At 46.2% G+C, this 24,703-nt stretch overlaps 1 protein-coding gene across 4 annotated transcripts in view; it reads right to left on the bottom strand.

Annotated features, from left to right (window-relative positions):
- Positions 1-1,690: 1,690 nt before the first annotated feature.
- LOC141051510 (vitamin D3 hydroxylase-associated protein-like) overlaps positions 1,691-24,703 on the bottom strand; it is a 64,739-nt gene continuing 41,726 nt past the window's right edge. For all 4 annotated transcript variants that reach the window (XM_073548443.1, XM_073548444.1, XM_073548446.1 and 1 more), the window contains 13 exons: positions 23,575-23,718; positions 23,280-23,413; positions 22,299-22,505; positions 21,336-21,376; positions 18,494-18,618; positions 17,021-17,146; positions 15,731-15,825; positions 15,371-15,470; positions 14,838-14,881; positions 12,806-12,845; positions 6,004-6,112; positions 3,459-3,604; positions 1,691-2,642 (listed from right to left, as the gene is read on the bottom strand). In XM_073548443.1, coding sequence (XP_073404544.1) covers positions 2,517-2,642; positions 3,459-3,604; positions 6,004-6,112; positions 12,806-12,845; positions 14,838-14,881; positions 15,371-15,470; positions 15,731-15,825; positions 17,021-17,146; positions 18,494-18,618; positions 21,336-21,376; positions 22,299-22,505; positions 23,280-23,413; positions 23,575-23,718 — 1,437 coding nt within the window. In that variant the 3' untranslated portion in view covers positions 1,691-2,516. The remainder of the gene's footprint in view (positions 2,643-3,458; positions 3,605-6,003; positions 6,113-12,805; positions 12,846-14,837; positions 14,882-15,370; positions 15,471-15,730; positions 15,826-17,020; positions 17,147-18,493; positions 18,619-21,335; positions 21,377-22,298; positions 22,506-23,279; positions 23,414-23,574; positions 23,719-24,703) is intronic.

The following is a 24,703-nucleotide window of genomic DNA, read 5'->3' as shown; positions in this document are numbered from 1 at the left end:
GATCCCTGGAAGAGGGATGGCGGAAGGAGTGCTGCAGCAGGCCAGAGTGACCCGGGTCTGCTGGCACGGGAAAGGAAAGTAGGAGAAAGACGTTGAACTGAAACCTGAGCTTCCATAAGAGAGAAAGACAAGTATGGAACGTAGGAGAAAAGGGAACACAGAGGACGTGGGTTAGGAGAGAACCCTGCCTAGAAGTTCTAAGCGCAAGGCCGGGGCCTGGTCCCCGAGGTTGTATGGACACTAATGGTTCTGCAGCAGACACCAGTGGAGTAGTGGGCTGTAAATACACTACTCCCATCTAAGACTTGGGGGCACAACAGCAACACGGATAGAGAGCCAGGACTTAGGAGTAGAGAGTCCCCGAAGCAGGCTACAGCTGTCTGCCATACAAGTAGAGTTCTTGGGAACATCTGATAGGAGGAACTCCAGTGTAACTCAGCACTAGGATATCTTCACACTTAAAGGCGCTATAGAGAAAACGTTCAGAAAAGGTACATAAGTTGGCGGAGTGTTGGAAAGGAGCATCCTATCTTGCCTGGAGGTTGACTGAGTCCCTGACCCGGAGGACACGGCACAGAAGCGGGCACTACAGACTGTGAGTAAAGCTTTGGAACTACATGCCCTGGTGTCCTCCATTCTTTCCTGCGTCCACCTGCTTGGCACTGCTGCATCCCCTGCGCCGGACACTACACCATCTGTCACTTCACCTATTCTGCCCTGGGACAACAGCCCTGCCTGTGGAGGGCTATAACATCACCGCTGCACCACACCATCTGTCCCAGAGGATCTGTCTGCAGCGTCGGCCTAACATCTCACTTGCCGAACACCACAGGTGGCGTCACGGACTATTCCATTAACTACATTCCACCATTTCAATTCCCCATTACTTGGGCGCCCAGGGCCACGGACCGGGTCACCGCTGCTGTGACACATCTCCCTGACACCAGCCCGGTACCGAGTACCCCACAGCCCTGGGAGGGTGACCCACAAGCCCAGCAAAGTGATCTCATCTGAATATTCCTTATTCAAGCTGAAATGTGACCACTCAGAAGGCCCGTAGTATGTTGCAATCCCCCGATCTTACATGTAAGCTATCAGACTGGAGTTGTGCAATGCTCATGGTCCTCATACATGGTCAGATCGTCATTACATGGCCCTATTATTTTGTATATAATGTGTGGAGTAATTAATAACATGGGATCCTCAGCAGCGCCGACTATAGGCTGCAGATGTACGGCAGAATCTGAGGGTCCGGGGTGATCATACATCAGCTTTGAACATGGCGGCCATGCACTTCTATGATATTTACTGAGGCGAGGTGTTACCCACAGGGTGAATTTTACGTATGTGAGTTTGTATGCTGCATCTATGGAGTCAGTGCAGAACACGAGTTATAACCCTCATCTTCTCCACGGACACTCTGACTACTCGTGTAATGTACAGATAACCCTCATCCTCATGAGAAATGAGGATAATTCCTGCTTCTTGTCTCTGTTATACAACCACACGCTTCACCTCCTGTCAATCAACAGACGTAAAGCTTCTCCTCAATCCTGCCATCGAGGTTCTGCAGCAGCTGAGTGAACTGATCTCTTATCTGCAGCAGTGGGTGTCATACCTGTGCTTAGCCACTAGAAGGCAGCGGGATCATGACGGATTCTCATCATGGCGGCGCTGAGTGGGGTCACAATGAGGCTTAGTAAAATCAGGTTTATTTTACATCTGTTCCATAAAGTAACGTTCTTATACTGTAAGTAATATAGGAGGGTGCAGTGATGGCGGCAGTCGGGGGCGTATAAGAGGGTGCAGTGATGGCGGCAGTCGGGGGCGTATAAGAGGGTGCAGTGATGGCGGCAGTCGGGGGCGTATAAGAGGGTGCAGTGATGGCGGCAGTCGGGGGCGTATAAGAGGGTGCAGTGATGGCGGCAGTCGGGGGCGTATAAGAGGGTGCAGTGATGGCGGCAGTCGGGGGCGTATAAGAGGGTGCAGTGATGGCGGCAGTCGGGGGCGTATAAGAGGGTGCAGTGATGGCGGCAGTCGGGGGCGTATAAGAGGGTGCAGTGATGGCGGCAGTCGGGGGCGTATAAGAGGGTGCAGTGATGGCGGCAGTCGGGGGCGTATAAGAGGGTGCAGTGATGGCGGCAGTCGGGGGCGTATAAGAGGGTGCAGTGATGGCGGCAGTCGGGGGCGGGAGTCGCCTCTCATCTCCATTTGGCTCCTTAATTCTCACATTTTGTCATTGAAAAATCTGTAGAAATCTTTCCATTTTGAAGGTGGTGAGATGATCATCCCCCACCCTCCATAGTATAATATCCCCCCGCCCGATATCTGATAACATACATTAGGGGGATATATTCCTGCATAGTGCCTAATGAATTATGCCTCATCTTGAATATTACGCAGAATGGTTTTTTTTCTGAAGTTGCCTTTTCATCAGCCAGGCTCCATTCTAGATCACAAGCGCTGTAGTTTACCCCACTTTACCACATCAGCAGACATTACTGGTGAGGCGCCATTTATCTCTTGTGGTGGCGGCTGCTGAGGGTCTCAAGTTCCTTCATGAGGCGCAAGCAGATCTCATCCTGGTAAGGGAGCGCAACACACTGGACCGACAGCGGCAGACCCACCCCGTCTTCAACAGCCTGCAAAGAACATACAGAGAGTCACCAGAGGGGGCAAAAAAAGGTGAAACATCATTATATACAGAGAGTCACCAGAGGGGGCAAAAAAAGGTGAAACACATCATTGTATACAGAGAGTCACCAGAGGGGGCAAAAAAAGGTGAAACACATCATTGTATACAGAGAGTCACCAGAGGGGGCAAAAAAAGGTGAAACACATCATTGTATACAGAGAGTCACCAGAGGGGACAAAAAAAGGTGAAACACATCATTGTATACAGAGAGTCACCAGAGGGGGCAAAAAAAGGTGAAACACATCATTGTATACAGAGAGTCACCAGAGGGGGCAAAAAAGGTGAAACACATCATTGTATACAGAGAGTCACCAGAGGGGGCAAAAAAAGGTGAAACACATCATTATATACAGAGAGTCACCAGAGGGGGCAAAAAAAGGTGAAACACATCATTATATACAGAGAGTCACCAGAGGGGGCAAAAAAAGGTGAAACACATCATTATATACAGAGAGTCACCAGAGGGGGCAAAAAAAGGTGAAACACATCATTATATACAGAGAGTCACCAGAGGGGGCAAAAAAAGGTGAAACACATCATTGTATACAGAGAGTCACCAAATTCAGAGCCTCACCAGAGCAGTAGAAGAGGTAAAACACACCATTAATGTTCAGAGAGTCACCAGAGGAGGTGGCATACATCATTCCATACAGAGAGTCATTAAAGGAGGCAGCACAAATCATTATATACAGTCACCAGCGGTGGCACATGAGATGTAAGACATATACTCTTCACCCCTCCTGTCCCCTGCCCTTGTACTCACCTTTTTGTAGAGCTTGTCCCACGGGTCGTTGTCGTAGCCTTTGTAACTTTTTAGTTTCTTCTCATCCTCAGTGGTAACATAACCAAAAGGTATGACTCCAGCCGGGAACAGTGTGATGTTGTAGACCATGGTACAGGAGATCGCAGCTGCGGGGACATAAAGGTGACATCATTAGATCTACAGCTGGGACTTCTGATCTCTTTGCTTTTTTTTTTATCTTCTGCAGTAACGAGTGGTCGTAGACTCTGGGATCCCTTGGGATTAAGTCTGGGCCTTCAGGCTCTGTGATCTGACGGCAGTGTCTGGATACAGGGGGCAGTTGGCGTGGCTCCAGCCATGTGTGGGGTCCTTGGATCAGAGTCACGTTTGAAATTTGCTTTATTTCTACAATTTCTGTGTTTTATTGGCGGCTCCACAATCTATGGAGAGGACACAAGAGCTCAACCTACAGTCCTCATGTTCTGGGTCATCTCCTGTCCAGAAACCACAGTCCATTATATGAGCCTCAAACAGCTGGAAGTCAAAACTACCATGAGTGACACAGACCCAGGACACATGTGAATCTTTACTGCAGATCTGACCCGGTGATCAGAAGTAACAAGGATCCTGAGTCGTTAACGATACTTATGGGTAAGCACTAACGTGCTCGGGAGCCACATACCACCCCTTGATGCGCGTTTCGCATTAGCTTTATCAAAAAGGGAAAAAGCTTTTTGATAAAGCTAACGCGAAACGCGTGTCAAGGGGTGGTATGTGTCTCCCGGGCACTTTGGCACCATACTTATGGGTAATCACTACAGTACTTTATGGTATTGAACCCTTTTCCTCATTAGTGTATATGGAGTCCTTAATGGTTGCAATTTAGGGCTGGTCCCTTGACACAAAAACGCTATTATAACTATGATACAGGAAAGATGTATATCTTTGTACCGTGTTAGCCAGTGGATAGAAAAATATTCAGGATTGAGAGTCCTCAGTAGTTGATACCTTTTAATGGCTAACTGAAAAGATGGTAACACATTGCAAGCTTTCGAGACTACTCAGGTCTCTTCATCAGGCTTGACTAATACAAAATCTGAAGTCACATATTTATGCACAATACAGCCTGTATTGTGCATAAATATGTGACTTCAGATTTTGTATTAGTCTAGCCTGATGAAGAGACCTGAGTAGTCTCGAAAGCTTGCAATGTATTACCATCTTTTCAGTTAGCCATTAAAAGGTATCAACTACTGAGGACTCTCAATCCTGAATATTTTTCTATTATAACTATGTTATTTTATGGTCATATTTATGATTCTTGGTATGAGGGATAAAAGTTTCTATGATATTGCATTTATGACTTTATTTGCTTTATGTGCTTTTTATAACTTTTTTTATATGCCCTGGACCCATGTAAATGTTACTAGGGTTATGTTTGTTGTACCACTGTTTTTTTTTTTAGCTACATTTATGTAATTCTCTGATGTAATAAAAATTACTTTTTTATTTTTCTTGTGTATGGAACTCCATTTTTTCTTTATTGTTTGGTCATGGTTTCGAGTACACATTACTGTAATTAGATTTTATGGGTAAATAAAATGGTATAAATCCATTTGGATTACGTATATATAATTTTTTTTGATAATACCTATAGCTGTATGGGAGTTTGATCAGAATGGATACTGGTGTTGGTTCAAATGAAATGAGTTCAGGATCAGGCTTCAGGTTCAGACAGAATGGCTCGCTCTGTCAGCGTGGTTTCAGGTTTCAGGATCACAGGATAGACACTGGTACTGGGTTGCAGGACTGGTAAAGAAACGCAGAATTTGACAATGGACTAGTAGGGTTGGACACTATGTATTGAAGTTGCCCAGGCACCTCCTTACAGGGAAGGGTGCCTTAAATACCTAATGCCTCCCAGCTATAGGCTGGGACATTTCCAGAGTGTGTGAACTGCCCCTTTAAGAAGCGTGGTGAGTGTGCACCCTAAGCGCGTCACCAGGAGACCTGCATGATATGTGCAGGTCCTGAAACCTGAGAGCAGTGGTGAAAGCCGGAACAAGAGACGCCGACGGGCGGCTGTGGCGGTGACCATGTCGGCATTCCTGTCAGGAGGAGGGAGAGCAACCATGCAGAGACTCCGGCGTTACAGTGTGGAAGGATGTCATTACATAAGATGGAAGTGATGTCATTACGTATTAGAAATGAAGCGGAAATAAGACTTTGTAACAGAAGGAAAGTTCCCCGTCTGGTCTCTCGCACACAGAAGTTTCGGGATTAATTGAAGACTGATCTATTGCAACATTTCAACTGTATATATGGATGGACACCAAGGGGAAGAATATAGTCACCCACTGCAGGATGTCACAGATTTCCATAGGAGAGGTTGGGGTCATTGGTGTCATCCACAATCAATCACTATACATCTCAATGGTTGTACGCCGACCACCGCTACTCCTGAGAAACTGTCTACTAATCTCATGATGATTTGAGCGCTGAGCCGCTGACCACACCTCAAAAGCAAAATAATGGAAGAGACCAGTGAATGGCCTCACGTATTTACCGAGCAGTCTCCCAGCATAACCAATGTTGTAGGCTGGACCCAACATGGGGCAGACAACGGCGTCCAGATTCATCTTCCTCCATTCACTGATGAACTCTGCCCGATACTCCTGGAAGAGAGCAGGAACAAGAGCTGACAATGAGGGTTCATACAGATGAGCTTATAAATGGTCCACGTTTGCCACGGACCTCACACAAAGCACACGGACATACAGGTGCATCTCACAAAATTAGAATATCGTCAAAAAGTTAATATATTTCAGTTCAATACAAAAAGTGAAACTCATGTTATATAGAGTAATTACTAGTGATGAGCGAGCATACTCGGTAATGCTTGGTACTCGCCCGAGCATCGCTGTACTCGCAGTACTCAGCGAGAGCCGAGCATTTCTGGGATTATTCGGTGGGAGCTCAGGTCCCCGTCCTTAATGTTTGGCGCCAATCAACATGCAGGGATTGTCTGCCACGCACTGTAATGCCACATTCATCTTGGTTGTGGTATTACAGTGATTGGCTGGCCGCACAGCGGCATCAGGTGTATAAGAGACCTGGCGCCGCCTTGCTCAACACAGTCACCTCCGGAATCAGACAGTGTAGGGAGAGCTGCTGCCGAGATAGGGTCAGATTTGGGGATTTATTAGTCAGTGTGGGTCTACCATCACAGAATCCACAAATCCAGCTAAACCAACAGTCCTTCTAAGGACTAATTATGGGGTATCTAGATTGCAGTGCTAGGTAGGCAGGGAGTGTATGTGCCTATATACATATCAGTGCAAGGCCTGCAGGCACTGTATGTGGGTATATAGATATCATGGCATACATCAAGAGGGTCCATTACTGTCTGCTGCTGCCTATCTATATATAGAATTGTCTTATCATGTCTGTCTGTAACCGAAATCCTGCATAACTGATTGGTCGCGGCAGTTAGGCAGTGACCAATCAACGACAGTCGCTTAGTCGTCGCGGCAACACGGCCGCATCGCTTATTGTACGGGCACATTACAGCCATTAAAGGCATCACTGCTGCGTCGCTCATTACACAGGCACAGTCCTGTACATATTCTGGAGTACAATATATTAGATATCAGCAGAACAGTGACATCAGCTCTGGGTGTAACAGGAGTACATTAGGTAACAGCAGAACAGTGACTGCAGCTCTGTATGTAACTGGAGTACAATACATTAGGTAACAGTAGAACAGTGACTGCAGCTCTGGGTGTAACTTAAGTACAATACATTAGGTAACAGTAGAACAGTGACTGCAGCTCTGGGTGTAACTTAAGTACAATACATTTGGTAAGATCTGAACAGTGACTGCAGCTCTGGCTGTAACAGGAGTATAATACATTAGGTAAGAGCAGAATGGGTGACTGCAGCTCTGGCTGTAACTGGACTACAATACATTAGGTAACAGCAGAACAGTGACTGCAGATCTGGGTGTAACTGGAGTACAATACATTAGGTAACAGCAGAACAGTGACTGCAGCTCTGGCTGTAACTGGAGTACAATACATTAGGTAATAGCAGAACAGTGGCAGCAGCTCCGGGTGTAACAGGAGTATAATACACTAGATGGTGGCCCGATTCTATCGCATCGGTTATTTTAGAGTCTCTGTTAAAATAAAAAATAATTATATACTCACCTTCCGACGGCCCCCGGACTCTGTCCCTCCTCTCACCACGCGCCCGGCATCTTCCGGTTCCAGTAATGCTTAGTGAGAAGGGCTGATGATGACGTCACTCTTGTGAGAGCGCGACGTCATCAGCGGTGTTTCGCGCAAAGCATTACTGGAACCGGAAGATGCCGGGAGCGTGGAGAGGAGAGAAAGAGTTCGGGGGCCGTTGGGAGGTGAATATATCACTATTTTTTATTTTAACAGAGACTCTAGAATACCCAATGCGATAGAATCGGGCCACCATCTAGTTACATATATTGACCATATATACCTAGCCCCAGGTATCAGTGGGCAGGAAAGTTTTTTTTGTCTCTTAAGCCTGATTATTTTATTTCAAAGCAATCCAGAGCCCCTTCTTTTCTCCTTTTGCTTGTTGACGCTGCACACTACAGCCAGATCCTTTTCATAGTACAGCGTGAAAATCCAGCAATTTTAAATGGGTTTTCCCATCCCAGCCATCACATCTGAGTGCACAGAAAATTTTGCAATTTTTGTGGTTCTGTAAAAAAATTTTTGGAGTGTCTTCTATAATTTTGTGACACCATTTAGCTGCCAAAAAAATATTTAGCTACAGGGCAGATATTTTACACTGGGTTTTGTCCACCACACGGATCGCATATCATTGCGCTCAAAATTGTGCCATTTCAGGCCTCCATAGAATTGTCTTAGCTGTTTCTTAGCCTACTTATTGACATAATTTAGTGTGGGAAAAAAAAAAATACAGGGCAGATATTTGAACAGTGTGGTATCTCCGTCAGACGCCTCATCTATCTGTGGGCTACAAATTGTGGCATTTCAGGCCTCCATTCCACTGTATTTGCTGGGTCTTACCCTAGTTATTGACACCAGTTTGATAGCAAAAAATACATTTTTACCTACATTCCAGATATTTTAAAGTGTGGTTTTCCCGCACACGATTCACATACAAGTTCGCTTCCTAATCAGCCATGTGTAGTGAACGTGGAAAATATTGTAGTGCATTTAAAATGGGCAAGGCGCGTGGCAAGGGACGAGGAAGTGGACATGATGGTGATGATGCATGCAGAGGCCGAGGCAGAGGGCAAGCTGAAATTGTGCCACAACAACCACCCACATCTTCTTGCATGACCTTCCTGTCCAAATTCCTAGGGGATCGCAGAACAGCACTATTGAAACCAGAGCAGTGTCAAGAACTTGTTGGTTGGATAGCGGATAATGCTTCCAGTCACTTTTCCACCACCACCCTGTCTTCCACACGGTCAAGTCTGAGTAGCCATGAGTCTGCATCGCATATTCCTCACCCTGATCCTCCTTCCTCCCGCCATGCCGAGTGCCCGGAGACAACTGATCCCACACTTGGACACTCCGAAGAGCTATTCATTTTCCCATTTAAAGATTCGGGCCTCTCGCCCGGTCCACTTGAAGCGGGGCACAATGAGATCGCATGTAGCGATGCCCAAATATTTGAGCAGCTACGGTCACACGAAGGCAATGGTGGGAACGGGTCACAAGAGGTGGACGATGATGAGACATAATTGCCAGAAAGTCAGGAGGAGGACCAGGGTGCGGAAGTGGAATCTGAGGTGGTGGATGATATAGTAACTGATGCAACCTGGCAGAAGGACATGCAGAGCGACGACAGGAGCACACTGGGGGAGGGAGGTGTAGCACCCCATCAGGCAGGAAGAAGCAGTGTGGTGTCCGCAGACAAAAGGCAGGCAACTGTTCCTCGTAACACCAACATGACAGAAGTTGGCAGTACAACTGTTAGGTCTTCCCGAATCTGATTGTTTTTTTAAAGACTCTGCCGATAACCCCAAACAGGCCTGTCACGCCGCCACTGTATACTCACCCGGCCTCCGCTCCCGCGCTGCAGCCCTCCGCCGTCCGACATCCATGGCGGTCCCTTCTGACAGGTCCACGGCTGACGGCATCTCTGCATGCAATGCGCATGCGCCATAGGCCGCGGCTGCGCCTCCCTCCTGTCACTTATGCTCCGGCAATGCCATGACCCGGAAGCACCACCGGACCAATGGCAGTTCAGACAGGGGCATATCAGGCAGTTCTCCTTTGAGGGAGGTGCCTGATCGTTGTGTTTGCTAGCACACTAGGTCCTGCTTCCTCGTGTTCCTGTCGCAGTCTCTCATTCCTGTACTCCGTGGTTCCTGCCACAGTCTCAGTCCTGTACTCTGGTGTTTCTGCTCCATCCTGATATCTATGCTCCAGTCCTGCAGTCCTACCTCCCGTGATCCTGCTCCATCCTGCTATCTAAGCTCCAGCCCTGCAGTCCTACTTCGGTCCTGCCTCCCGTGTTCCTGCTCTGTCCTGCTGTCTATACTCCAGTCCCGCAACCCCACTCTGGTCCTAGCTCTTACAGTCTCTCGTCCGGTGTGCCGTCCCGGCATTACACAACCACGTGTCCCACAACATTACCCGTGCCCTCAACAATGCAGTTACTTGGAAAGTCCAGCTAACCACAGACACGTGGACAAGTGCTTGTGGGCAGGGGTGCTACATCTTGCTGGCTTCACACTGGGTTAACATAGTGAAAGCTGGGACACAGAGGGACCTTGGGATGGAACACATCCTCCCGACGCCGAGGAATGCGGGCCCTACGTCAATCAGGGTTGCACCCACAGTCTACAGCTCCTGCACCTCATCCTCCTCCTCTTCAGCCTCCATCTCGGTAATGACCACATCAGTCACAAGCTGGAAGCACTGCAGCACTGACTCAGCCAAGCGTCAATAGGCTGTACTGAAGCTAATATGCTTAGGTGACAAACCGCACAATGCTGAAGAGTTGTGGACAGCTCTGAAAAAGCAGGCAGATGTGTGTCTGACACTGCTGAACCTACAGCCAGGAATGGTCGTGTGTGACAATGGCCGAAACCTGGTGGCGGCTCTGAGGCGAGGCAAGCTCACAGACGTACCACGCCTGGCCCATGTGCTTATCCCTGTTGTTCAACAGTTTCTCAAAAGCTACCCGGAGCTGTCAGATCTGCCTCTGTGCCCATTTTAGAAAGTCAGCTCCATCTTCCGCCACCCTTGCCGTGCTTCAGTAGCGTTTGCAGATTCCGGCTCACCGACTGGTGTGTGATGTCCCCACGCATTGGAACTCTACACTGCAGATGTTGAAAAGGATTTGTGAGCAGAAGAGGGCAGTTGTTGACTACCAGCATCAACAAGGCCGTCGGTATTCAGGTCAGACTCCACACATAAGACCTCAGGAGTGGGCATGGATGTCAGACATATGTACCATCCTCCAAAACTTTGAGAAGTCCACCAAGATGGTGAGCGGCGATGACGCCATAATTAGCATCACCATCCCGCCTCTGTCTTCTGAAATGCTCTCTGCTCACAATCAAAGAGGTGGCATTGCAGGCGGAGCACGATGAGATGAAGCAAGGAAGCATACAAGGTGATTACACACAGCCCTCATGTCATCCCAACGTGGATTGGTTGACAATGAGGAAGAGGAGGAGGAGGAAGAACAGGAGCTACTTTCATGCGCTATAGACGGTACAACAAGCACAACTGTCATACCGTCTGTTCAGCATGGATGGCCTGAGGACAGGGAAGAGGAGGAGAGCATGGTCAGTCATCCTCTTGGTGAGGACACGGATGTCTTGCCTGTTAGCAGTCTGCCACGCATGGCTGACTATGTTGCGCTGCCTTTCCCATGACTCTCGTATTGTCAAAGTTTTGGCTGACAGTCAATACTAGTTGGTGACACTTCTAGACCCACGCTACAAGGGGAGCTTTCAATCTCTTCTTCCAGAGGCAGATAGGTGTACTAAAATGTTGCAGTGCCAGAAGGACATTGTTGCAGAATTATTAAAAAAAATTTCCATCTGAAAATGCTGGAGGCAGATGTCACAGTTTGTTGGACAACCAAGGAGTACAGGTGAGAGAGACACAACTAAAATCCAGCAGAGGCAGGGAAACACTGGCAAAGTTCTGGGAGAGTTTCCTCAGACCCACCCATCGCAGTGGCCCTGAGAAGCGGGGTACTCTCACAATGAGTGCAAAGTTTTGGATGATGGTGAGGGAGTACCTTGCTTCCATCTGTCAACAAGCTTTTTGGAGATGGAAATGTCATTCTCCAGCAAGACTTGGCCCCTGTCCACACTGCCAAAAGTACCAATATCTGGTGTAAAAACAACAGTATCACTGGGCTTGATTGGCAGCAAACTCGCCTGACCTTTACCCCATAGAGAATCTATGGAGTATTGTCAAGAGGAAGATGAGAGACACCAGACCCAACAATGCAGATGAGCTGAAGGCTGCTATCAAAGCAACCTGGGCTTCCATAACCCCTCAGCAGTGCCACAGGCTGATCGCCTCCATGCCACGCTGCATTGATGCAGTAATTGATGCAGAAGGAGCCACGACCAAGTATTGAGGGCATTTACTGACCATACATTTCAGGAGGACAACATTTCAGATTTTACAATCATTTTTCAAGGTGGTGTTATAAAGTATTCTAATTTACTGAGATAATGACTTTTGGCTTTTCATTGGCTGTAAGCCATAATCATCAACATTACCAGAAATAAACCCGTGAGATAGATCACTCTGTGTGTAATGACTCTATAGAATAGAGGAGAGTCACTTTCTGTACTGAAGAACTTAAATTCATTTTATGATGATATTCTCACACCTTTATTAGAGCTAATGTTCCAGTGCACGCGGACCATTTTGCACAGATTTTGCTTGTCTGCATGGATAAAAAAGAAATCACATCCTTCATTGGTCGGTTTTATGGACCAGAAAATGCATGAAAGAAAGGCGAACCCAGCGCCCGTCCATGATGTGGATGTGCACACAGGGCTTCAGTAAGGTGCCTGAGTCCGACCTTACACTGACACTTATTAGTCAGAATCTCGCTGACACATGGAGGTCTCAGACATATCTGTTATAGGTTCAGGAATTGCATACATGTAAATGTCTAGAGTCAGTAGCGGAGAGGACAGTGGATTCCTCTGAGCTTCTCTGCAGCTCACCAACACATTGTGTCCCAACACTTCACACTATGAGTAATGCAATAAGTGAGGGACTTGTTACTCATGAAGTGTCCTGTCGTGTGTGATCTGTACATGATAGAGAAAAAAAATCTGTGTAAGCTTCATATAACACTACATTCTGTACCTCCATCTCTATCTGCTCAGCCCAGTGATCCTTCACAGACCTAGATGGGGGAGACAGGAAACAACACCTTTATACCAGATATCAGAAACAGGTACGAGGGCAGGAAACAAGGATACAAACAAGTCAGAACGGGGGTATGAGGACAGGCGTACGAGATTATCATAGGACAGGTAGATGAAGATTGGAGAATGAGGACAGGAGTACCAGGCTAGAACAGGATGGGTGTACGAGGACAGGAGTACCAGGCTAGAACAGGATGGGTGTACGAGGACAGGAGTACCAGGATAAAACAGGATGGGTGTACGAGGACAGGAGTACCAGGATAAAACAGGATGGGTGTACGAGGACAGGAGTACCAGGATAAAACAGGATGCTTGTATGAAGATAGGAGTACCAGAATAGAACAGGATGGGAACATGAGGATAGAACAGGCCAGGCGTATGAGGCCATGATTATCAGGAAAGAATAGGACAGGTGTATGAAGACAGGAGTACCAGGATAAAACAGGATGGGTGTATGAAGATTGGAGTACTAGGTTAAAACAGGACGGGGGTATGAAGATTGAAGTATCATGATAGAACAGGATGGGATGATGAGGATAGAACAGGCCAAGCTTATGAGGCTATGATTATCAGGACAGAACAGGATGGGTGTGTGAGGACAGGAGTGCCAGGATAGAACAGGATGGGTGTATGAGGACAGGAGTACCAGGATAAAACAGGATGGGTGTATGAGGACAGGAGTACCAGAATAAAACAGGATGGGTGTATGAGGACAGGAGTACCAGGATAGAACAGGATGGGTGTATGAGGACAGCAGTGCCAGGATAGAACAGGATGGGTGTATGAGGACAGGAGTACCAGGATAGAACAGGATGGGTGTATGAGGACAGGAGTACTAGGATAAGAACAGGACAGGGCTATGAGGACAGGAGTATCATGATAGAGCAGGATGGGTGTATGAGGATAGGAGTACCAGGATAGAATAGGATGGGATCATGAGGATAGAACAGAACAGGCATATGAGGCGATGATTATCAGTACAGAACAGGACAGGTGTATAAAGACAGGAGGAGTGCCAGGATAGAGCAGGACAGGTGTATGAGGACAGGGGTACCAGAATAGAACAGGACGGGTGAATGAGGACAGGAGATCAGGATAGAACAGGATGGGATGATGAGGATAGAACAGAACAGGCATATGAGGCGATGATTATCAGTACAGAACAGGACATTTGTATGAAATCAGGAGTGCCAGGATAGAGCAGGACACGTGTATGAGGACAGGAGTACCAGAATAGAACAGGACGGGTGTATGAGGACAGGAGTACCAGGATAGAACAGGATGGGATGATGAGGATAGAACAGGCCAGGCGTATGAGGCTATGATTATCAGTACAGAACAGGACAGGTGTATGAAGACAGGAGTGCCAGGATAGAGCAGGACAGGTGTATGAGGACAGGAGTACCAGAATAGAACAGGACGGGTGTATGAGGACAGGAGTACCAGGATAGAACAGGATGGGATGATGAGGATAGAACAGGCCAGGCGTATGAGGCGATGATTATCAGTACAGAACAGGACAGGTGTATGAAGACAGGAGTGCCAGGATAGAGCAGGACAGGTGTATGAGGACAGGAGTACCAGAATAGAACAGGACGGGTGTATGAGGACAGGAGTACCAGGATAGAACAGGATGGGATGATGAGGATAGAACAGGCCAGGCGTATGAGGCTATGATTATCAGGACAGAATAGGATGGGTGTATGAGGACAGAATATCAGTACAAAACATGACAGATGTATGACACCAGGAATATCAGGATAGAACAGCATGAGAGTATGAGAACAAAACAGGACCAGTGTTGGAAGACAGAAGTACAGATGTATGAGGTCATGATTATCAGGATACAACAGGACAGGATTATGAGCACAGAATCGAACAAGTGTATGAGGCCATAGTTATTGGGATAGAACAACATAGGAGTATGAGGACAGGACAAAATAGGACGGGTGTACGAGAACGGGCCTCACCTTGCTCCACACAATGAGCTTAAGCTCCTGGAAATTCTGGGAAACTGAGAAGAAAAGAAAATAACTTCGTTACAGGAAAAATTTTGACATGACAATAAACAGAGAAAAACAGGCGTCTCCACCTCGATGGAAACTGAAAACCGAATCTACAACTAAACAAGTTCTCGGCCGTATGAACTCTATAATAATGGTGTTGGACATCAGGAACTCTACATTTTCAGCTGTATCGGTGTCACCATTTATTTCAGTAGAATTACTTGTATGGTTTCCATGACAATGGCCGTATTATTTTACCGATAAACCTCTATTTACTCTTTTCTTTTCTTGAAGAACCATTCATTTCTGTGGTCTGTTCTAAAGTGCTGCATTTTTACATGGTGGACAGACGTCTGCTCTCCAGAACCATCTGTGGTTCCCATCGGATAGTTTGAGGTTACACTTAATGATGCAGGAAGGATTTATGCATTTTTGTGACGATAATATGGGAATATTTCCACTTTCTGTGGACAGCGCCATCAGGTGCCTCTACTTACAAAAGGGCGGAGAATGAATGCGAGGATCTTCTTCATCACACCAGACATTTTGTAGAAAAATAAAGACTCCTCCAAGTTGGGGTCCACAAAGTTATTGTCACTGATGGGAATATAAGAGACAGAGGTTATGTGGCCCACCCATACACACGAGGGGAGCGTCCGTAGATTTGTTCCACCATCCATCTTCTCTGCATATTTCAGGTCGTCCATCACATCCACCTCTAGTTATAAAATGTCAGCTGCCTTCCAGGAAGAAGACCCCCACCTGCACGTATCATTGTATCTATACAAGCACTGGAGCCTGAACCTGTGTGCAGTAAGTATGTGAACCCCAGCATAGGACATTTACAATACACGTACAACTGTTCCACTAGCGATCTCCCTCCATCTGAAACGAGAGCTTTCAATAACATCTGAAACGCGTCGTCTACCCGTGGGGGCTGAAATGGGATGAGCTGTGGACAAAAGAGAAGGTTAAAAAGCCGAATGTGGAGGAGGACGTACACAGGCCACAAATAGACATGATTTTTGTGCCAGGTAGGTGGAGAGCCACCCATACACCTATATGACCTGTGGCCTTCACCAGCCTAAAGCACAGACGCGTCTAGAATATTCCTGAGTGAAGAATGTTACAGCCCACAATTGAAGAAAATCATTGCGATAAAAGGACTCCAGGCTCCAAAGCTCATGAAGAGTCACACGTCCCATTGACCCCCAGTCATACATAACAGTAGATAAGACGAGGAGGCAGCGCTCTATAGTTGGTGGAAAACCAGTGCATCATAATCGAAATGCAATTTTTAAGCTACTCACTTATATAGCGCCATTAATTCCACAGCGCTTTTCATACATTATCATCACTGTCCCCATTGAGGCTCACAATCTACATTCCCCATCAGTATATCTTTGGAGTTTGTTAGAAAATCGGAGAAACCCAGCAAACTCGGAGAGAAGATATAATTTCCTTTTAGATGTTGAGCTTGATCTGAGGACATCAGCGCTGTGAGATGACAATGTTAACCACTGAGCCACTATGCAATGCAATGTTTCAGCCACTAGATGCTCAAGGAAGGCCGAGATGTAATCAAAATGCTCTGCGTTATTTCGACTAGGTCCAAGCTGTTCTCGAGTCTCTTGTAGTTGAAATGTCGCGTTGCCTTTGAATTACACACATCGGTTTCGCACCCAGGTTGGAGCGCTGCCTCCGCAGTCTACGCGGATCGACTGCCAGCTGATCTGTGCTTAAAGGCAGATTTCCCCATTCTTCATGCTCTGTCCAGCTGTTGGGGACTGGACTGTGACCTCTCTACCTCTGTGAAGTTTTCCCTTTAAGGCCTTGTGTTAATCTGTAGACAGCAATAAATCTTCCTCCAACGTTTTCTACTATATCCTCACACTCCTTAGGGAAGTCTATGCACCATGGCCTCCATTGTACCAGTTATTACCAATGATGAGAAGGCCAGAATAGGTCTTCTCACTCAGCAGGGTGATATCTGGGTGACTACTTATTTCCTAAACCAAGAGTCTGCTCCGGTGGAGATCATGGTAAGATGCGTCATAGCAATGGGGACGAGCTTTGCATTCAGCAATACACAAGAATGTCCAAGAGTGAGAACAAACCTGGACCATGAATGACCAATGTGCCCTCACCTGGTGCCCAGCCTCCTCCAGAAGCTGTTTGGCCTCCAGTACAACCCGTCTCATTCCAGGATTAGTTTGGAAAAATCCATCCTCTGTATAGTATCCAATGCGGAGGGGAGCGGTGGAGGAGAATGTCTGCAAAACATGGAGGAAGATCAGGAAATACCCAAATCAGGGCAAAATAACATTATCCTATGGATCAATTCCCCCATTCTTCCACCCCCAGTGTTCTATAGAAGCCCCATTATCTCTTGGGTTCCCTTTCTTAAGACAACTGCAAGACCACTTTCCTAACTGCTTCTCTTACTTACCATGGAAACCTCCATACATCACATTGTTACGTCTCATTGTGGTACAGTGCTGTGCAAATTAATTGGGACAAAGCATTTTTTTAAGTAAAATCGTAAGTTGGTTACCAGTCAGTGATTCAAACCAGTTTTAACTGCTTTGAACAGGCACTCACCTGTTCAAAGCAGTTAAAACTGGTTTGAATCACTGACTGGTAACCAACTTACGATTTTACTTAAAAAAAAAATGCTTTGTCCCAATTAAATTGCACAGCACTGTATCTTGGTACCCATTCTACTGCTGCTGAATGAGGCAGTTGTTGTGTGGCAGTAGATTTGTTCCATTGTGTCAGCATTAGTTTGGGCCTTGCGAGTTAGAAAATGTAATACATTGCATTGTATACTGACGACTCATAAATGTGCTTTGCTGACATCAACTGGCCAATGTGTATATGAAAGTTAAGTGATTATTCTCCTCACAACAAGCTGCCATAAAAAAAGAGCTCAGGGCTCACAGACTTCCTGAGGTAACTTCCAGTTCTGGGCGGTTCAAGCTGCCCGAGGAAGCAAACACTACTACTCCCAGCATAGTTTCCATGCCAGTTCATGCTGGGGGGACATTTTTTCTCCTAATAATCTCCTCCACAAAGGAGTGAAGCCTCATCCTGCCAGGAGAGATAATGCTGCATATGTGGCTCTCTTGCCTGATGGTTATCCTGTTTGTTTCTAGCCGGGACCAGAACAATAGGGAACGTTAGGCTCAAAACTGTGAGTACTTCCACACTTTAGTGTGTTTCCACGGAGAGTCAATAAGTCCCTTCATCAGTGTAATATTTCATGGACTGCGCCTAATAGCAAGTGAAGAGAACTCTGTTCCAGCCGCCCTGAGAGGCCATAACCTCGCTTGTCTCCCGAGGAGAGAATCATTACTTTCATATGCACAATGCACCGTGAACTTTTGCGTTTAAGAGATAGACTGTACCCCTTTACCTCTTTCAGTAAAATTGTTATGTTTACAAGTTCATCTGTGTGTCTGGCTGCTCAAGATTGCACCAACACAACGGGAGCTCCAAAGCCTGCAGCCAGACACCACCGCTACAGGAGTGCCCCCGGGGGTCCTATGCAAACCACAAGTGCAACAGCTGGCCCTTCTGCAACATCTGGCACCTCCCCAGTGGCCCACCATTATCATTACCTTCTCATTGAAATAAATTGGGGGAATATATGGGTCCAGATGGAACAACTCATCACACCATAAAGCCTTCATGGTGAGGACCAGACTGTCCATGTCTCTTGCCATCGGCCCAATGCAAAATGGCACTGAAATGAAAGACATAAAAATCATCAGTCCTGCCACAAGATGCCCAATAGACGTGCCTCAAGTGTCGCCCCCTACTGCTGCTGAACTAACTGACTAAGTGAGACGTCTTCTCCGTAGCTCCCATAGTGTGTGTGAGCTAAACATCTCCCAGAACAGATGGATGGGTGAGATGTCTCCACCAGTGGTGAAAATATTGGTGCCACCCAAGAATTACGGGGACTACTACTGCCTCCAAAGCAGGTGGAATTGTGCCTTATGATGAACTTCTGGACTGGAAAGGGGCTATATATTGTTCTTGCACAGGGGTCTCTTCTGTCTGTATCTGCTGCTGTCTCCGACTCCTATGGTGAAGGGGACGTCTTCCTAACTTGCATGATGGATAAATGGATGAAAAGATGAGACATCTCTTCAATGGTGGTGATTGTACATCACCTTTTAGGGTAGTGGTTAGCAGATCTGTGTTCCCCTACTAGAGTCAGCGCTGAAGCTTCGAGCGACACGGTAATATGTGTGGGGCGACATTAAAATTACAGTGACACATTGTCACGACGGATGTAATGACTTCCTACGGTGTTGCATTGTGACCTGTGACGTTTTCCAAATATTTTGAATTTTCCATGAATTAAGCCTATTGGAGGGGTTGACAACCTTTCAGCCCAATTTTCTTCCATTACTTAGATGCATGTATTTTGGGCTAAAAATATATATTTTTTTCATTTAGGTTTCATTAAAGGTTTTGCATCGTTTGCCGTCTGCAGCCTCCGTGTTGCACTGTCCATTACTGGTGGCAGAATGAATTAACGGAGAATCTGTCAGTAAGCCAGCCTTTATCTGATGAGGAGTTAACTCTTTATACCTCTCTTATATGTGTCTTTTTTTTAGCTTCTCTCAGTTGATCTATGACCACAGAGTTGAATATACAATGAAACAAAGAGCCTGTAAAAACTAACAATGCTAAATTATTTTTAAAGAAGCCCAACTGCAAACAATTTTTAGCCTGGCATTAAATTAAAATAAAAAACGGACAACCCCTTTAAGTTGGTAAACCTGCCCTTTCACTGCCCTGTATGGGGATCAAACCTGTGAATCTGTTTCAGTATGAATCCATATTAGAATAGCAACATTAAGCAATCAACTTGGAACGAGTCCTGGTCACAGGATGATGACATGGGAGAGAAGAGGATGGGAAAGATTGTAATGATAAAATTGGACATACTGTGTAAGATAGGAGTAATGTCATGGCTCAGTTTCAGGATTCACTCCGGTGAGCTTATCCTGCATGGTCAGCTTCCCTCTGTGCTCAGCTACAGTCCTTTATGTCTCTGTCCAAATTTCAATTTCTTGTTTTGTCTTGGTTTTCCTTTCTTGGTTGACTTCGCTTCAGGTGTTTTCCATTTTCCCTTTTGGCTCTGTCCTATCACATTTTGGGATGGGCTTTTTATGTTCAACTTTCACTTACCTCACATGCTGGTTATACTTCCCTATATAGATTGATGTTTGGAGTTCCCGCTCCTCTGCTAGGGGTTTAACTTGTCCCAAGCCCAAGTTGTTTTTCCTGCTGTGAATTTGCGAATTTTCCACCCCAGCACCTGTCCCTTCTTCCCATAGGAGGTTTTACTTGTTCTGTTTGTTATTTTGGTTCTCCTTATTTATCCCGGTCTATCTTTTGTGAACCTGTTTTAGTTTCTCACCCTATCACCCTAGAATCTCATGTCTCCCTGCACGCTTTCCTCTACCTTTGTTGGATATGTGACCGGGCAATCATCCGGCTTCGTTGACTACTCAGGAAATGGAAGAAAGCCTTTGGATAGTCACAAATAGTCAGCCATGGTGTGTAAGGACCATGTGCCATCCATGCCAGGAAAGCATTCCGTCATCTGAGATGTCAGCTAACAGACAATGTTACGTGTTACAGAACCACTCAGCACCCAGAATATGTTGTGCAGTTATATGTATGTATAAGAGGTTCTATGTGAGATGCATGTCCCTAATGCATCAGCCCACAGGCTGCGGCCCTGGGCAGAGGGGACACGATATTCTCCTTTTGTCCGCCCTCCCCCCACCTTTGTAATTCCCACAGTAAACTTCGGCAGGCTCGGGCCACCTGCGGCTTTTGTAATGCATGTCTGGCCTGCCGCTTTTCTATTGGCCTGCCCTCTGTATCTGTGTGATATATTCTGTGTCCTCTGAGTAAAGTGTTGTCAGACTGTAAATACGTGGAGAAGCAGTGATCTTTTATATGCGCCCATGTAACCAAGGAATTCCAGCCAGCGTCATTCATTCAGACTCCAGCCAACGCAGAGCGGACCTCCGAAAACACGGGGTGGTACTAAAAGAGGTACCCCAGCTTGGTTAGACCCCGTTACACATAACGGGCCCAATTAATCAATTCCTTTTTTATTATCTTTATTATCTTTTGTTTTTTGTGGCTTTTTAGCGCAGGTTTTGGAAAATGTTGCAAAAATTACTGGGGGGGGGGGGACTGGAGTAAATTTCTGACACATTGTCAAAATCAGCTGAAGACCTCAAACCCCTGCTCAGTAGGCGAAGTAAAAAACAACAAAACAAAAAAAAAAAGCCCAAATATAAATAATATAAAACTGACCTAAAAAAGGTGGAAATGGAAATGCGCAAAACACCAAAAATATTTCTCACGATCATTTCAGTAACGGTATTGTCGTTGTGTGAGAATCCAGAATAAAACGCAGACGCTTACCTGTTGTCATCCCATCAACGATGTGTCGGACGCCGCACATACTGCAAAATAAAACGAGAGATCACAGCGAGAGCCGTCACCACGTGCTGCACAGCATCAGCCATTACTAACCCTGCAGGCCTGGGTGTCCATCATTTGTCAAAAACCAGTAACCCACCAACACCCCAGCCTGCAGCCCCTCTAAGGGCTTCATCTTAATCTTCAGCACAAGACATTGTGGACAATTGTAGCTTCAGCTTTGTTGGAACAGTTTGGGGAAGACCCTTATCTGCCCCCCCCCCCCCCCATGACTGCGCCCAATGCACAAGCTCAACACAGACCTTTTAATATAAAGGCCCACATCTCTGGAACTGTAGGGAAGATTTAAAAGTAAATAAATACAAAAAATGATGGAATATTTAATACAGCTGTGGGAATAAAATAAGAGAAAAAAACTCCAGAGGACGATTATTTCTGTTTGGCAACACCTCTAAGACCCAAGTGAGTGATGTTGACGCCTTTGTGATGGAAGTCCACCGACACTGGACATTCTATGTAGGTCTACATCCCATCTGACTGTCTGGTGATCCTGATTTTTTAATACAGTCCATCCACTGAGAGGCAATAGAGATCGCCCATCCTGCCTCTCACTTATATACTGTATATAAGGGCCTGAGCTAGAGAGCTGAAGAGAGATGAGATGTAGACCCTATTGACAGAGGAGCCAACGCTGCAGCCATGTCCTGAGGGTTTTCATCGGGAAGAGGTTCTGGATCTTTGCTGCCCCTTGTGGCTGGTACATGGATTTTTTCCTCTGTACTATTTCTTTTCCATGTATCCTGGCCTGTTGCTCTGTACCCCTGCCATTGACCGTTTTCTTAGTAACATTCTCCTTACCCAGGACACTGTTTTCTGACCCTTGTCTGATCCCTCATCATTGATCTTTGGTGTATATGTATACATGTGTACACCGTATATATTTACCTCATTCTGTTCGGAGTCGGCTTAAATCCAGCGATTCCACAGAAGCTGGCCGGAAGCCGAATGCTGCCACCAAGGTCTGATCCTATGCCAAGAATAGAACCTCCACCACCAATCAATGCTCCTTCTCCCCCAGAGGATCCTGAAGCCCCCTTGGCTTTGTTGTGGGGGTTCAAAGTGTGTCCATATATTGGGTTACTGCACTCATAGCTGGAAGGAAAATGTTGACACAGCATTTTATCTTAATTAACCAGACGTCATTTTCAGTAAACCAGGAAGAATAGACTTATCTACATGTTGACTTTTGAATTTATGCATTTGTTCTTTTGTTGATCACAAACCATGCCCTGTTGACATATGAGTCTTATACGTTGATCTTTGAATGGCTAATGTTTGCTTTAATTCTACAGGATGCCTGCTTAGGGGATCATGGCCCTGGCTGGAAGAATACATATCTGCTCTATTGAACCATGGATAGGTTTGTGAAAGCCAGAATCGAGATCCGTCAGTCGCCTGGCTCCATGGAGATGTTTGGAGAAGCCAGGATGTGACCCTCCGGTCAACTGGCCTTGCATGGACTGTCATCTTCCTAAGCTTGTCATTACCTTCTCTTTGTGAGCATGCCATAGGTGGGATAGTTGGCCCTGGAAAATCTGAAGTAACAGCTGTAATGTGCACCATTAGGGTACTGTGCTGGGACTGTTCTATGTGTTATCTGCCCGTTTTGTAGTTCAGTAAAGCATTGCCACACTGTTTTACCTTCACCCTGCATTACCTGAGTAGCGTTATGCCCCTGTTAAAAGGAGAGCGGGCGTTCGATGGAACGTTCCCTGGTCCACGCGGTTTCGGCTAGTGGAACGGGGCACCCCACTGAACCCCCATGTCTCCACACTATCATCTATCTACTCATCTATCTAGTGCGTGATAAAAGAAGATATAGTCCAGAGTGAGGAATATGACTTTAAGAAGAAGAGCTGAACTCACCATAAAAGGCTTTGAGGAACATTTGTCTTGGCAAACACGATGGCTCCCTGCTTCTTTAAGACACTGACAATGACGCTGTCCTCTTTCTCCACAACATCAAGATACTGAACCAGGCCACAGGTGGAGGGGTGACCCTGAAAATACACCCAGAGACCTGGTGAGGAATATCTGCTCCACCTCAGACTTATCTTAGTAGAGCTGGATACCCCAATCCTTCCCCAGAGAGCTTACAATCTAATCCTATAGATGACACTACTAGTGTCCCTGCCTGACGTGGAGCAGTTGGGACTGTTACCTGATAAGCGACATGTTCCTTTATGGAGACTGGGATGCCATACAGGGGACCCCTCACGCTATTCTCTCGCAGTCTATTCAGCTGCTCCTCAAAGTCGGGCAGGAAAACCGTCACGCAATTCAGGTCATTGTTCACTTCTAGGGCCTAAGAGAGAAAAGAACATATATGAGGGCGAGTCTAAAATTCACCAATTTCTTACAAAATGCATGGAACATCATGGCACTGGAACCACATTAGGAATTTAACTATAATCATCTGAAAGCCTCCTGAGAAACCTCAGAAATGAGGGGAACACGTTGAGGCCGGAACAATTTCTACATTACTCTTTGAGATAGTTTAATAATATTACTTATGGTTGATTTTCCAGTACAATTGGTTGCTGTATAAATTATCAGTAAATCTATTATGATTACCAATATACTCATTTGTAGACAAGGCAGGAGTAATACTCCCTGTGAGACAAGTGAGAACATTAATATATGGTTAATTCCAGTACCACCTCATTACTCGGGCATTATTTCCCTTCTCTTGCATCCACCTTAGTGGGGCATGGTCTGACACTAAACTGAACCTTCTACCTAACAGGTAATACCTGAGAGTGTACAACGCCCACTTGATGGCCAAACATTCTTTTTCCACTATGGAGTAGTTAGTTACTCTAACATGTGGATAGCTTCCAACTGATGGACGTTACAGGTCGTTCCTCTCCATTAATCTCCTGGGATAAACCTGCTCCCATCCCGACATCCGATGCCTCCATCTGGACCACAAACGCTGAGAAGTTGGGCGCCACCAAACTGGCTGTTTACAGAGGACCAGCTTCAGATCCTGGGAGGCTGCATGAGCTTCCGGAGACCAATTAGCCAGAGTCTACTTCGTCCCTTTCAGAACATCCATCAGCAGGGCTGCTATCGGTAAAGCTAGGGACAAAGCTTCGATAGCCACGATACCTAGAAGAATCCTGATCTGCTTCTTTAAGAGAGGCTGAAAGTCCCAGAGGAGGACCCGTTGTGCTCTGACTGCCAGGGTTACACCCAGAAAAGTCAAGATCTCAGCTTTAAGTTTGTCATACTCTTTGGCGTCTTGTAGGTCCAAATCAAAGTATGCTTTCTATGGCTCACAGGTCAGA

The sequence above is a fragment of the Dendrobates tinctorius genome, unplaced genomic scaffold, assembly GCF_039654945.1.
Source record: "Dendrobates tinctorius isolate UK_male_01 unplaced genomic scaffold, ASM3965494v1 ptg000157l, whole genome shotgun sequence".
NCBI lineage: Eukaryota > Metazoa > Chordata > Amphibia > Anura > Dendrobatidae > Dendrobates > Dendrobates tinctorius.
Note: the sequence above shows the minus strand (reverse complement) of the source record. Positions and strands in the feature narration are given on the sequence as shown.